The 15,523-nt window shown below is 44.5% G+C and overlaps 1 protein-coding gene across 1 annotated transcript; it reads left to right on the top strand.

Annotated features, from left to right (window-relative positions):
- Positions 1-474: 474 nt before the first annotated feature.
- CCNE2 (cyclin E2) lies at positions 475-14,924 on the top strand (the record flags this gene model as incomplete). Its single annotated transcript, XM_080609722.1, has 12 exons — positions 475-486; positions 630-664; positions 756-867; positions 1,030-1,086; positions 2,988-3,139; positions 6,016-6,151; positions 8,461-8,607; positions 10,010-10,105; positions 12,324-12,458; positions 13,296-13,407; positions 14,215-14,369; positions 14,781-14,924. 12 exons carry the CDS (start codon positions 475-477, stop codon positions 14,880-14,882), a joined length of 1,251 nt encoding a protein of 416 aa, XP_080465848.1. The 3' UTR covers positions 14,883-14,924.
- Between the last annotated feature and the right edge of the window lie 599 nt (positions 14,925-15,523).

The raw sequence follows: 15,523 nt of genomic DNA, 5'->3' as shown, positions 1-15,523 counted from the left end.
CACCCCAGCCTGACCCCCGCCGCGCCCCGGGGCTGGCCGAGGCGCTCCCGGCCCGTCTCGGCTCTGCACGGCGCGGCGCAGGCCGCCGCCTCCCCGCTCTCTGCAAATTGGCGCGGAACCGGCGCGGCGGGAGCGAGGGCGGCCGGGCACGGCACTGCTCAGCTCGGCACGGCCCATCCCGGCAGGTGTGGGGGGCCCGCGGAGAAATCGCCCCCCCGGGGGAGCTGCTGCACCGGCAGAGTGTGTGTCTGTGTGGGTGCCTGGTGGCTGCAGTGTGCAGGGTGTAAAGGGAGGGGCAAGCTGCAGCCCCAGGGATCCCTCCACATTCTCTCAAGTGGGAAATGACCCTTCACAGCTTCCCTCTCTCACTCCCTGCCTAGGCCATACGAGCCCAACTCTCCCGAGCGAAACTGACCGATGGTCTAGAGAGCATCCCTGTGTAACCCACTTCAGCAGTGAAACCCCCAGCAGGACATGGAGCTGCATGTGATTATGTACCTTAGGTGTTCCTCACACCAGTAAATTAATTGTGCTTCTATTTCAGTTGTGTAAACCATGCTGCTCTTTGTGATGAGACTTCTGGAGGATATATTAACTGAGCTTACATTATTCCTTTGATCCCCAGGTAGAGATCTTACAACCCAAAGAAGATGTCAAGACGTAGGTAAGCTGTTAGCATTGTAATACACCCAGCTTACCTGTGTTCATCTATCAACTGCTGCTCTCTTGATTCCTTGTCTTTTTGCTCTTTGTAGTAGCCGTTTGCAAGCCAAGCAGCAGCAGCCACCACTGTCATGTCAAGAAGAGTCTCCACAGGAACTGCAGGCATTAGAACACCTCCAGACCAGAAAAAAGAGAACAGCAGAGGTGACCAATTTGGGCAACTGGGAAAGTTCTCCAGAGCGTTTGGATGGGAGAATCTTTGCTGAGTTAGAAAGTGGGGCAGAAGTAGCAAACGTTTGCTTTAGCTTTAGGAATGGGTATGCTGGTCATTGTCAATGAATTGACATGTGGGTCTCTTCCCAGCAGGAGATTAAGAAAAGAGAAGATGGGAAAATTGCTAAAAAACATCAATATGAGATTAAGGTAATGCAGTTTTGAATACCACTCCAAAATAGGTGAGGGGGTCCAAATGGCTTATGTCGGTGGGTGTGAAGTCTTTCCACACTAGAAAACATTGAATAGGGGAAATTTCTACCATTAGATATTAAGAGCTATGGGAGCATAGCACCTTAGCGTGTTTTCATATGTTTTTGAGTTTTATGCATGGTTTTATTGCAGATAAAGGGTCCTTCGATTTGGAAACCACTAAGGTTAGGTGTAAAAATGAGAACCCAGATATTTCAGAATAATTCCATATGCAGAGCAGTGAGGCCTAAGAAGCAAGTCTAAACAAGATCATTGCACTTGTTTTAACTTAAGGTGTGGTTTCATGACCATTTAGCCATTCAGGCCCTCTTTACTTTCATTTAGCTGTTCTTTTGATTATTTAAATCAGTTTAGGAATCTGTTTTAACTAACATGGGCTACTCTTAAACCAAGTGAGGAGCTAAAATTATTTAGTAAAATAACTTTCTTTTTCAAACAAATTTTGTTTGCAATTGTCCTTTTATAAAGCAAATGAGACTAACGGCTATGATGAAGTGAAACTCTTCTGATTGTGAAGTTGCCTTTGCAACCTTTGTGTAGGGAAAAATGCTGTGTAACTACATCAGCTGTACTTGGAGTGAAACTGCATGTCACAACTTGGCTTTTGCTGAAAGGGGGAAATCCTGATCCCCTGTCTTTCCTTCCTTGATAACTGTCCACGTACTCCATCCTATGTCCTGCTTCATTTTTGGTTCTCCTTAAATGGAGCATTGTGCAGGTTCAACTTGCTAATATGGCACTACAAAATAAGTTAATGTTCTGCCAGGTTAGTGAGCTGAATCAACCCAGCAGAGGGTCTCACAAGCATCAAAGCTAACCAAGGAAGGACTTGGGCAGTGAGGATCACAGGAGAGAAGGAGCAGGATCTCTTCTTTATTTTCTTTTTATTTTTGGTAGCTGTGTGCTGTTAAGTTCAATATGTAACTTCACTGTTAGTCCGGCTATAAATAAGTTTAGATAAACTAAAGGAATTGTGTATTGTTTACCTTGCGGAACAGCTATATAGGAAAAGCTTCTATGTTCAGGGGTAGGTGTTGCCATTCTTTGTGAAGGGGATTCCCCCTCCCTAAATCCACAGAGCATAATTAAGGCTCTCTGTCACCATTTTGAAGGCTGTCAGCCATTACAGCATTGAAGGTACTCCATGCATTTGATACTTCCTTACTTATATTGGTTATGTACAACCAAATAAGTATTAGTGAAGCAAGCTACAGAATTAACTGAAGTAATCTAGAATTCCTTTTCTGAAGCTTTCTATCTGAACAACTGTGCACTCTTCTCCTTTTGAGTCATTGCATCCCATATTTGGCTGAGAGATAGTTCACAGCTGCTGCTTGCTCATTGGGTATCTAGCTTTGGAGTTGAGATGGGTGGCTCCTCTCTGGAGTGCTTAATTGGAAGATAAGTTGCTGAATTTTCACTGAGAGACAGTAAAACCTCCACCCTCCTTTCTTTTCCCTCTGAGTAGATAAGTAGATAGGACCAGCAAACTAATGTCCTGTGTTTTAGTAGCAATGAGTGCCTTTACCTTACGTACTATAACTGAGCAGCTCAAGCAATGGGTAGGTTACTTGCAGGTTCATAAACTAAAGATAGTTGTCTTCCTAAAAGCTGAGTTTCCCAGATTTATCAAATTTGTTTATGCATGTTCCATCTTGACTATGAAAGGCTTTGTTGGCATTTGATCTCTTTGTCCTTGGTTTCAGTACATGAATCGATGTTGTGGTCCACAAAGACTAACATACATTACATGCGTTGTTGTTATTGTAATTTACCTCTTGTCTTTCTTGCTCACATAGTAAAATCAGCATTTAAAAGATACCTTGTTTATGTTGCAGAGTTGTTGGCCGCCCACGATAACAGGAGGCATCTCGCCTTGCATAATTATTGAAACGCCTCACAAAGAGTCAGTAACCACTGACTTCTCCAGGTTCAAAAAGTACCGGTTCAGAAACCTCTTCATAAGCCCATCACCTCTGCCAGAACTCAAGTAAGTTTACCAGATGCAGATCTGTTGTTGTATTGTGTTTATATAACAGTGAGCAGCACTCAACCCATACCTCTCCTTGTCTCCTATCTCAAAAACAATTTGATGTCCAAAAAAAGACACATTGTGGGGATTTTTGTCCCCATGATCTTATAAAGGCACCAAACATACAATTTTTGCCTTTTAGAGCTGTCCTTTTATAACTTTCATAACTTAATACCAGGGACTCTTAAGTGGTTAAGAGGCACATGATAGTTAAACTGAACTGAGTGAGCAAAAATACGAAGCAAATTTTTCCTTAAGAACTTAAAAACGTACAAATACGCAAATAAACTTGTGGCAGTAGCTTGCTAATGCAGTGTAGATGCTCAGTGCAGTCACAATTTTAGGAAGTTTCCCTTCTGGAGAGGGATAGATTGACTCATAGAATCAGATTTTTTCATTTTTGAGTTTCTTACTGTTCAGTTATTAGATGAGTGCACTGGCAGCAGTTTGTATTGTGAAAGGGTTGTTAAATTCACTGCAATGCTTTAGGGAAAATTGTGAGGTGAATAAGAAGCAGAATGTGAAGTATTAGTTTAAGAGCAAGTTTGCCGATGACACCAAGCTGTGTGGTTCGGTTGATACGCCGGGGGGAAGGAATGCCATCCAGAGGGACCTCGACACGCTTGTGAGGTGGGCTGATGCCAACCTGATGAAGTTTAACCTTCCAAGTGCAAAGTCCTACACCTGGGTTGGAGCAATCCCAGGCACAGTTACAGGTTGGGCAGAGAAGAGATCCAGAGCAGCCCTGTGGAGAAGGACTTGGGGGTGTAGGTCGATGAGAAAATGAACATGAGCCGGCAGTGTGCGCTCACAGCCCAGAAAGCCAACCGTATCCTGGGCTGCATCAAGAGGAGCGTGACCAGCAGGTCGAAGGAGGTGATCCTGCCCCTCTACTCTGCTCTCGGGAGACCTCACTTGGAGTATTGTGTGCAGTTCTGGTGTCCTCAACATAAAAAGGAAATGGAACTGTTGGAACAAGTCCAGAGGAGGGCCACGAGGATGATGAGGGGACTGCAGCACCTCCCATATGAAGACAGGCTGAGAAAGTTGGGGCTGTTCAGCCTGGAGAAGAGAAGGCTGCGTGGAGACCTCATAGCAGCCTTCCAGTATCTGAAGGGGGCCTACAAGGATGCTGGGGAGGGACTATGCATCAGGGACTGTAGTGACAGGACAAGGGGTAACGGGTTCAAACTGAAGCAGGGGAAGTTTAGATTGGATCTAAGGAAGAAGTTCTTTACTGTGAGAGTGGTGAGGCACTGGAATGGGTTGCCCAGGGAGGTTGTGAATGCTCCATCCTTGGCGGTGTTCAAGGCCAGGTTGGATGAGGCCTTGGGTGGCATGGTTTAGTGTGAGGTGTCCCTGCCCATGGCAGGGGGGTTGGAACTAGATGATCTTAAGGTCCTTTCCAACCCTAACTATTCTATGATTCCAAGAGAACCTTTATAGATACACTTTGGTTTTATATGTTCTGGCCAAAATTTGATCAGAGCAGGGAGGAGCATGGTGGTGTTTTGGCTCAGTGCAAAGGAATAGGTTTCTTGCAGTCTCTTTCACAGAGTTTCAAACTCAGCTGCTTTTTTCTCTCAGTATTACTCCCAAGCCTGCTGAACACTGCTTCAAAGAGCAGCATGCTCTGCTCTGTACCTAGCCCATCACATTTTTGAGTGTGTTGGAAAGCTTAGTGCAAAGTAGGTTTTGGGGGTTTTTTAGCTTACACAAAAATGATTGAGGAAATCTCATGCACTGCTTTAGCACGTTGTTGGAAACTCCTGGATCCCAAAGATATGTTCAGATACAGAACTCCAAGAAAGAAGTTTAGTGCTTGATGTTCACCTTGTCGCTAGGCATCTGGTGAAGCTGAGATCCATCCTTTCCAATTAGCTGAATAAGAGAATCATTTACTCTTGCCTGTCTTTTTTCCTGCTGTAGGAAGATCATAATACATTTCTTGGTGCCTGCCCTCTTAAATGGGGAAATTTTTGCATTAAACAAGCAAGTACTTCTCCAGCTTTTAACTTATGGTAGCAACAGAATGGAACTGATGCGGTTAGAATTTGTGGGTGATACCAGTGATCAGGGCTGTTTATTCTGTCTCTGCTTCTGCTTGGAAAGGTGAATATGCAACCCCCAAAATTTCAGGAGGAAATCAGCTTTGCGTTGATTAACATGCTGTCCCTTTTAGTGACTGTGGGATGAGAAGTACATCTAAGAAAACACACATCAATTCATAATAACAATAATTGCAAATTAAAACCAACCCATATTAGTGATACAGACGAATCTTCCCAAGTAGACTTCAGTGCTAATAAATAATAAGTTAGCAATAAAGAACTCTTTTTTTTTCTCACAATAGCCTGTTTCTGTGCCTCAAGGTAGGCTAGAAAAGGAAGGGATGGGTGAATGGCTTTTAAACACCATCTGTAAATGTTCTTCTCAAACTAAACTGGACAGCTTTGTGTATGCTTTGTTTTACTTAGAGTGGGGTAGTTTTTTTTTCTTAAGGGAGAGGGTTTGGCTTTTCCCTTGTGCTCTGGGCAGACACATAAGTAGGCAAAACAGGGAACTGGTTGTATGTGTAACTTTAGGATGCACACGTTCAGTTTTGTTGGCTATTCTGTGAAACTGGACTTGCTGATGATTTTGGCAAGCTGCTGTTGTGGTGATATAACATGCTCGGAGTATACCTGCAGTTTTATAGTTACCATGAGGTTTTTTTAGAATGGCAGAGTTTTTGTTCCTCAATATCTGTAAACAATATATAATGTTTTTGTACTCCTCTTGTGAAGGTGTGTATATATATACTTAACAATGCTTTGTGTAACTTTATTCTGTAGCTGGGGAAATTCCAAAGACGTCTGGCTCAACATTCTGAAGAAAGAGAACAGATACGCTCATTGCAAACATTTCACATCACTACATTCCAGTTTGCAACCTCACATGAGATCAATACTGTTAGACTGGCTCTTAGAGGTGTGTTCTTTTAATTACTTTGCCATGTGTTATGCCTGGGAAGTAGGCAGATAAAAGCACAGATTTTACATAAAGATCTAATAGCAAAATGTGCAGTAACGACAAAAGCTGAACCTAGTTTGCAGCAGACTGGTTGCAAGGTACTGGTCCTCTTGGTGAGCTACATTCCAGTCTTCCCTAGCAGGAGACGATGAACCTTTCACACAGGGCAGTGGAGGAGTAGTATTAATTTTCTACTCTTGCCATGCTACTTCCTAGGAAGGGGAGAAATCTAGTTTTGAGGAACCTGCACTAAAATTGTCATAGGCAGATTAGTTATGGAGCTCTAACTTTACATCTTAAACTGTATCTAAGCCATTTGACAGCTGCATCTGGATTGAGGACTTGAGTTATTACCCTGGCCCTGTCTATGTCAAGAGCTCTTAGATGTCAGCCCCTGATGCTATTTCCTGGCTTGTTGCTGAATTTTTCATTCTGTCCTATGAAGACAGCAAAAGAAAGTGGCTGACACTGGGGGTTTCTTGATGCAAACGGGTTCTTAGCTGGAAAGGGTTACAAAGAAACCGTATCCATATTCCAATCTAATTGGTTTACTTCAGACTATTCCAGCTGTCAAAAAAAATGGAAGCTCTTGATCTTGGTGGTTTATGAGAATGAATATTAGTGTTGTAACTAGAGAGCCATGTTCTGGAGGGGTTTCCAAGAACTCTATATCGATCATATTCAATCTCCACTGCCAAAAGTATCATTTGACTCCTGCAGTCCTTGCCCCATCAGCAGAAGGGATCTTACAGGTTAACCGATTCCATATCAAGTACTCCAAGGAAGCAGATGTTAGTGACACTCCTACTGTCCTTTATGTTTTAATACAGTCTGAATATCAAAACTGTTCCAGCTGTGTACTTCACTACTTCCTCCAATGTGTGATTTACATGCCACTGTTAAATTGTTTCTTTTTTCCTTAAACTTTCAGGAAAACAATCATGCAATTTCCAAACAGAAATGTGAACAAGGACCTTGTTGCCCAGCTCAGTGGTTCTCTATGCCACAGTGGATTAAAATCTCATCAATTTGGAGAGTTCTCCAGTAGTTCCTAACATTGTAGTCTGTAACTTCATAACTGAGATACTATTTAACATGAGCAAGATTTATGATGTTTAGGCAACAGGTTTTTGTAGAAATTGTGCCATTTATTAATGGGTGGCCTGCTCTGTATGTCTTTGGTTCTAAATCTTGTTTGGAGCAGCAGTTACTAGTATCAGAGTAGTGCATCAATTGGAAAATACTAGATCAGGCCTAAAAGAATGAGCTGTGATATTACTGCCAACCAGTTGCGTTTTGATGGTCAGGAAGGGTTTTAATTTGCTAGTGAGCTTTCAGCCTTATGTTAGGAAGTAGCTAGTAGTGAGAGTTTGTTCTGACTATGTATCCAAGTGAAATAATGAAGCACTTGGGATCCATTTCTGGGATATTCTTTCCCGTTGACCATAGATTATAAGTAATTTATGGATATCTAACTAGTTTCTAGTTTTGGAAGGGACACAGAGTTGCAGAGAAGCTGGAGTTGTGGCAGACTAACCCAAATACAGTTAGAGGTCAGAGGAAAGAGTAGTCCCCTGCAGAGGATCTCCAGGCCTGAACAGTTTCCTTTCCTCTTCTGTTGTACTGGCACCTGAACCACATTGACACAATGTGGGTATTAGAAGCTCTCTCTGTGGGGAGCCCTGCAACTGGAGGGAGCAGATGGCCATTCCTGCAGTTTTGTTCCTGCTTAGTGAGGTTGTGGTGTGCCTGAGGGGCTGTCAGCAGTGTGCCTGGCAGAGCTTGCAGCTTCCAGCATTATTTGCTGTAGAGCCGAGGAATTCAAGTGTTCTAGTGGTTCTGCCCTGGGACAGACCTGTGAGGAGTACAGGGAGGATCTGCTCAGTGACTTCAGGTTGAGGTGTTAGCATAGAGTATTCTTAAGCAAGCACATGAGTGGGATATTTTTGTTGTTCTCTTTTGTTTTCCCTCCCTCAATGAGTCCACCTTCTTTCAGTGGAAATAGATGCTAGTCAGGTTGGAAAAAGTATAATTTGGAAGTATGTTAGGACATCACAGATAATCTGTGTTTAGGTGGGAGCAAAGGAAGTACTTTTTTCAGTCCCATACTAACCACTATATGCTAATGCATCTGGGTATGTGATAGCTTGGGTGAGCAAAAGATAAAACTGTGCATACTGTGTTTTACTAGTAAGGCTTGAATACTCCAATGTGTGTACACAAGAGTTTTTTAACATTAAACTGGATTGGTTTTTGTGTTGTTGCAGGTATGTGAGGTGTATGCACTCCACAGGGAAACCTTCTACCTAGCTCAAGACTTTTTTGATAGATTCATGTTGACGCAGAAGAACATCAACAAAAGCATGCTTCAGCTCATAGGAATTACCTCATTATTCATTGCCTCCAAACTTGAGGTAAGAAGCTCTGTTAACAAGGAGGAGGATATTAAGTTTGGAATAACTAAAAAGACAGTGATAACATGTTTATTTCTTCTGTCTGAATCTTTTGAACTTGGTGTATACATACAACACTGAAGGTCAGAAGGGGAAACTTTTTTCTCTTCCTCGAGTTTGGGTTTATGTCAATCTCTTAGGAGCATAGTCTTTGTCTTCCCTTTCCTCAGCAGCAGGGAAAGAGACCACATAAACTTGAAAGGTATGCAAATGTGCTGGGAGTAGCTTTGTTTTGTTTTGTCCTTTTTCAAATATACAGCAGTTGGCAAACAATCTCAGGAATGGGTGTGGGGCTTGAACAGAGCCAAGCCCAAGTCCCAAACTACTTGTGCACCAGGCTGATATTCCTGTGAACCCATTCAGTGGAGTTTCTGTCTTTTAGAATGCAGTGGTGATGATGCATTATGTTGTGCACTACATCTACAAGCCACTTGTGTATAGCGCATGACAGGATAGGCTGAAAGGAAAACTTGGGATGTTGAGTTTCCATACTTGGCACTCCCTGGATCTAGCAAGACCTAAAGCCAAGGTAGTGCCCTACACGCAGTTGTCTATCCTAAGGAAGTGCATGGGGCATCAGGCTATCAGCTAGTGGAGCTAGCTGATAGAGAAGCAGTTCTGTGGCCAAGGTCTCTTAATAACACACCCCTGCACCATGGATTTTGCAGCCACAGTGGCTGTGGTTTTTTTTGTCTCATCTTTTTCTAGCCTTTTTTTAATAAGAAATCTATATGACTACATGAGCACTGGCACTGCATATGACCTGTCCCAGCAAGCCATTTCTAACACAGCAGGGTGCTGTAGGAGGATTGGAGTGGTGTATCTTCTCAGCTATTCCATTTGATGTAAAAAGTGGTATAAACAAAATGGTGTAAAAAAAAAAAAAAAAAAAGATTGTTTGGTCAGCGTTTATTTCCCCCAGAGCTAAAAGAGTTGCAATAAATCTATTGTGGTTTACCACAGATAACATATAACAAGCCTACTTGCTTTTAGTATCTCTTCATACTGTGAGTTTCAAGTCATCTCATGTAACAAGGAAAACATTGTTCTGGTGAAAGAAGACAGGCTGAGAGAGCTGGGCTTGTTCAGCCTGGAGAAGAGAAGGCTCAGGGGAGACCTTCGAGCAGCTTCCAGTGCCTAAAGGGACTTTGGGCAACCAGGTCTAGTGGATGGTGCCTGCCTGTGGCGCAGGCGGTTCGAACTAGATGAGCTTTGATATCCTTTCCAACCCAAACCATTCTGTGATATGATAAGAAATGTTACTATGTGAATGTGGACTGAAAAGTATTTGCCAGCATCTTCTCAAGCTTTCTTAGCATTGTAAGGCACTCTGACCTTTGCTTTCTTCTCCCTTCTTTTAAAGGAAATCTACGCTCCTAAAATACAGGAATTTGCTTATGTCACTGATGGTGCTTGCAGTGAAGATGATATTGTCAGAATGGAACTTATTATGTTAAAGGTAAGAACTTTGCTGTTTTTAAGTGCTGGCTGACTGTCCAGCCAAGCCTTCTATTTTAACATTACTTGCTTAGAATAGGAACATGTTTTATATGTCCTTGTTTCTGCAAAACCTTCACTGTGTGGCAGGGGGCTGGAACTAGATGATCTTAAGGTCCTTTCCAGCCCAAACCATTCTGTGATGGTATGATTCTATCTGCAGTGGATCTCTAAAGCCTTGGCTGAGGTGAAGTCCTGGTCTGTTAGGACAGGACAGATTTCTCTGGTTTAGAATCATAGAATCATAGAATAGTTAGGGTTGGAAAGGACCTTAAGATCATCTAGTTCCAACCCCCCTGCCATGGGCAGGGACACCCCACACTAAACCATGCCACCCAAGGCCTCATCCAACCTGGCCTTGAACACCGCCAAGGATGGAGCATTCACAACCTCCCTGGGCAACCCATTCCAGTGCCTCACCACCCTCTCAGTAAAGAATTTCTTCCTTAGGTCCAATCTAAACTTCCCCTGTTTAAGTTTGAACCCGTTACCCCTTGTCCTGTCACTACAGTCCCTGATGCATAGTCCCTCCCCAGCATCCTTGTAGGCCCCCTTCAGATACTGGAAGGCTGCTATGAGGTCTCCACGCAGCCTTCTCTTCTCCAGGCTGAACAGCCCCAACTTTCTCAGCCTGTTTCCATACGGGAGGTGCTCCAGTCCCCTCATCATCCTCGTGGCCTTCCTCTGCGCTTGTTCCAACAGTTCCATGTCCTTTTTATGTTGAGGACACCAGAACTGCACACAATACTCCAAGTGAGGTCTCCCGAGAGCAGAGTAGAGGGGCAGGATCACCTCCTTCGACCTGCTGGTCACGCTCCTTTTGATGCAGCCCAGGATACAGTTGGCTTTCTGGGCTGTGAGCGCACACTGAAGCCGGCTCATGTTCATTTTCTCATCGACCAACACCCCCAAGTCCTTCTCAGGGCTGCTCTGAATCTCTTCTCTGCCCAACCTGTAACTGTGCCTGGGATTGCTCTGACCCAGGTGTAGGACCTTGCACTTGTCAGGGTTAAACTCCATAAGGTTGGCATCAGCCCACCTCACAAGTGTGTCAAGGTCCCTCTGGATGGCATTCCTTCCCCCCGGCGTATCAACCGAACCACACAGCTTGGTGTCATTGGCAAACAAAGATGTTGAACAAGACCGGTCCCAACACTGATCCCTGAGGGACACCACTCGTTACCCGTCTCCAGCCGGACATTGAGCCATTGACCACAACTCTTTGCGTGCAGCCATCCAGCCAGTTCTTTATCCACCGAATGGTCCACCCATCAAATTGATGTCTCTCCAATTTAGAGACAAGGATGTCGTGTGGGACAGTGTCGAACGCTTTGCACAAGTCCAGGTAGATGACATCAACTGCTCTGCCCCTGTCCATCAGTTCCGTAGCCCCATCATAGAAGGTCACCAAATTGGTCAGTCAGGATTTCCCCTCAGTGAAGCCATGCTGGCTGTCACCAACCACCTCCTTGTTTTTCATGTGCCTTAGCATGCCTTCCAGGAGAATCTGCTCCAAGAGTTTGCCAGGCACAGAGGTGAGACTGACTGGTCTGTAATTCCCCGGGTCATCCATTTTCCCCTTCTTGAAAATGGGGGTTATATTTCCCTTTTTCCAGTTGTTGGGAACTTCACCTGACTGCCATGATTTTTCAAATATGATGGACAGTGGCTTAGTTTGCGTGAAAGCTGTGGGGCAGGCAGAAGGCTGTCACTGGAATGTGCTGCACTTGCCAGGGCCCTTTGCTGTCTGGGAGCAGGGGCCTTTAGGAGAGCCAGGTGAAGAGCTGACACTACTCTGTGCTCCTTGTGTTGGAAAGGAGCATGTAAGCACTCCTTATATGTTTGCTCTTCCTTAATAGGTAAGAGCTGCAGGTTCAGGCAGTTAAGACTGAGGGCTTGGGGAATTACTCTTGATTTCCCAAGTTCTGAGTGGGGAAGATAACATAAGATCCAGGTGCACAGTTGTAGGAATATGCGTTAGTGCTGGTTGTGACACAGCTATGTCAAAAAGTAGTGAGATTGCCATCTAAAATGAGTATTTAAGATTGTACATAATCTCTAGTGCCTTTTGAGGATCTGTGCAATAAGCTGTGCAAACTTGGAGAAGAGGTGTGGGAAAAGAGATCAGAGCACAAAACTCCTTGCATGGCTTAAGGTGTGCAACTCTTTCATGTTTACAGGCTTTAAAATGGGAACTCTGTCCGGTGACAATCGTCTCTTGGCTGAACCTCTATCTTCAAGTGGATGCTCTGAAGGATGTTCCGAAAGTGCTGCTACCTCAGTATTCTCAGGAAAAATTCATTCAGATAGCACAGGTAGGTTGTAAACTGTGTCAGAAGATGCTTTTTGGAGTGACTGCCTGCACAAGTGAATACTGCATCCCCAGAGCCATTCAGGATGCTTTCCCTTGTTTCACCTTGCCTGTTACTTTGTTAAGTAATGTGCAAGTTTGACTCCGCTAGCAAACTTCATCCTCAGTTTTGAGGAGGAGCACTTGTGTTGCTTGTCTCCCTGCTCAATACTCCCTTAAAATACTTTCCTGTACACTGGAAAAATAAAAATCCATCTTGTTTTTTAGTGGCTGTGCACTGCAGCATTCTGTAAACAGTGGCAACAGCTCTGAGAGGAGGGGGTAACTTAGGGGCTGTGGGCAGTTAACTGTTTATACCTGTACTGTCTGTTGCAGTGTTGCGGTGTCATTGCCAGGAGGCAGTCTCTGAGGCAGACACTAGTTTGAAGCTACTGTGCTCCAGTTTTTATGGGCATGTGTTGTGTCCAGCCTCAGGGATGTTCCTGAAGAGCAGACTGAGCTAAGTCACTGAGCTGCTGGGTAGTACCTTCATTTAAGAAAACACCTTCCTGGAGCTGTGCTGAGAGCTTAAAGGTGTGCTTCAGCCTGTGCACGCCAAGTGTCTTGTACGTGACTGGTGAAAGCGCGAACCGGGTCTCGCAGAGTTATGCAAACCATTTTAGTTGCCGTTGGTGCCAAAACTAAATTAGATGGTGCAATAGATTCTAAAAAGCTCAGCCATGTTCCAGAGCAGGGGCTGTAAGAGGACTGCAGTGTGCAGGGCAGTTTCTGAGGCAGGGTTATGCTAAAGTATCATCTTGTTGAAGTTTGTAACTCTTACTTCCTCACTCTATTTCCTCAGCTCTTAGACCTGTGTATTCTGGATGTGAATTCTTTGGACTTCCAGTACAGAACACTTGCTGCTGCAGCACTCTGCCACTATACCTCAATTGAAGTTGTTAAGAAAGCTTCAGGTAAGAAGCCTTTGTGAAGCTTGGTTGTGTCAGGTGGGGAATTCTGGAAGCTGCTATGTGCCTGAGGTCACTATGACTGTATTGGTTTACTAGGCTGCCAAAAAGCAAAAGCTACACAGACACCAGCAGTTCGTTCTGTTCTGTGTTGGGTCCCATCTTCCTTACCCCCAATTTCACTTCCTTCCTACCACTATTTTGGATGTTACAAAGCCTCAATAAAGAAGGAAAACTGTCAGAAGCATGGTCTTCACTAAGGAAATGGAGCAGATTCATCCTTCTTGCTCTTGGGGTGACACTGCTCTGTGAGGTGCTCACTGCTTCCAGTGAGTTTGGGGCTTCTTAGCTGTAGGTGATTTGGCTACTTTTTCTCCTCAAATGCAAGTACCAGGCAGCCACCCCTGCCTGCCAGCAGTGTTTGGTTAACCTCTGCTCATCCCATGAGCCTGTCCCTTACAAAGTGGGGGAAAAAAAAAAAAACGAAACCACTGAGCTAAGCTCAGTGCCTAATGTTGCCTAAGAACCATGAAAGACTGTAACCACAGTGTAGTGTTTCCAGAACACAGAATCTTGTGGAGAAGGCACTTGAGCCTTCCCTGTAAGCCACAGTGCTGCTTTGATGATGTGGTCACCATCCTCAGCTACAACACTGGTATGTAAGCAGCACAGGGAAGTGGTGGGAGTTTGTGGGAGGATGCTTCTCAATTTTTATCTGCAGTATTTATTGTTGTTTTAAAACTTATGGCCATACTAGAACCCTGTGCAACTCCTTTGTGAGTTCTAAATATAGAACTGTATTGTGCCCTCTAGGCTTAGACTGGGACAGCATTTCGGAGTGTGTGGAATGGATGGTTCCCTTTGTGGCTGTGGCAAAAAAAGCCCCTGTGAAGCTGAAGAACTTCAAGAAGGTTGCAGTAGAGGATCGACATAACATCCAAACCCACACAAATTACTTAGACATGCTGGTAAGTGGTTTGTGGGCTCACAGTTCAGGCAGTTCAGAGTAGGTTACACATCCCTTCTCCTGTAGCCAGGCACCTCTCTGTTCATGCCTGACCTGGTTCTGCAGCCAGTGCTGTCAGCAGTGCCCAGGTGCTTGCTTCTGGCTCCTGGACGGTGATGCCATAAACCAAATGTGTTTTACTGTACCACTTGCAGGCCACAAACACAGATTTGGATTAGAAGTACTGGTGATGTGTTTAAGAGATGATAGATCTTTACACTACTGTAAAACAGCACCTTGGGGATTTTAGTATCCTAGATCTGGACTACTTGAATGGTACTAGCAGTGTGAGAAGTGCTGCTGAGCACTAGTGCAGCAAGTGTATACAACATGTAACAGGTATTAACTGTCATCTTCCTCTCTCACTGTGCAGGAAGAAGTCAACAGTGGAGCAGCATCTACTGCCCCAGGTCAGTTATCACCAGTGTCAACAGGAGGAATAATCACCCCTCCCAAAAGTACAGAGAAGAAATGAAGTGTGGACAACAGCCATCACACACAGAACAGGATTTGGTGCTTCAGAACAAGACCACACTAACGGTGACTCATGCTTTTACTGTTGTTTGAGACCTGAGCACTAAGAGATGCAGCAGATGCAAATTGAGACCAGTGTCCTACAAACTTGAGTTAGGCAGGGCAGCAGCCCCTATGCCACCACAAGAGCCAGGACTGCTCTGCTCCCTTCTAACACACAACTTAGTTCAACTCTGACCATTCCTAATTTATAAATTAAGAATTTTTTTTAAATGGCCACATGGCAAAGTTTGCCTGCTCAGCTTTACATGTCAGACTTGCTTTATTCAGCAGAACTTAGTGACAGCTTGTACATATTACCTCATCTTGACTTTTTCCTTTTCTTGCTAAGGTCAGTTTAATGCCTGACAGGGTGTTAGGGAGGTCAAGGTGGGAGCAGTTCCTTCCCTTGACACCACTCTGTCCTTGCAGTGCAGTGCAGCGACCCTGTGTCAGGCTCCAGCTCCACAGCAGGTTGACCCAGTTGTGGTGGCCTCTCAGGGTTGCCCTAAACCTCAGTGCTGGTGCTTCACTGACCTCAGATAAGAGTACAAGCAGAAATGTAACCCCAACTGGAAGAAGTTCAGTCCTGGAAGGAGTTCC

The sequence above is a fragment of the Psittacula echo genome, assembly GCF_963264785.1.
Source record: "Psittacula echo genome assembly, chromosome: 2".
Lineage (NCBI taxonomy): Eukaryota > Metazoa > Chordata > Aves > Psittaciformes > Psittacidae > Psittacula > Psittacula echo.
This window is presented reverse-complemented; position numbering and strand designations above follow the sequence as displayed.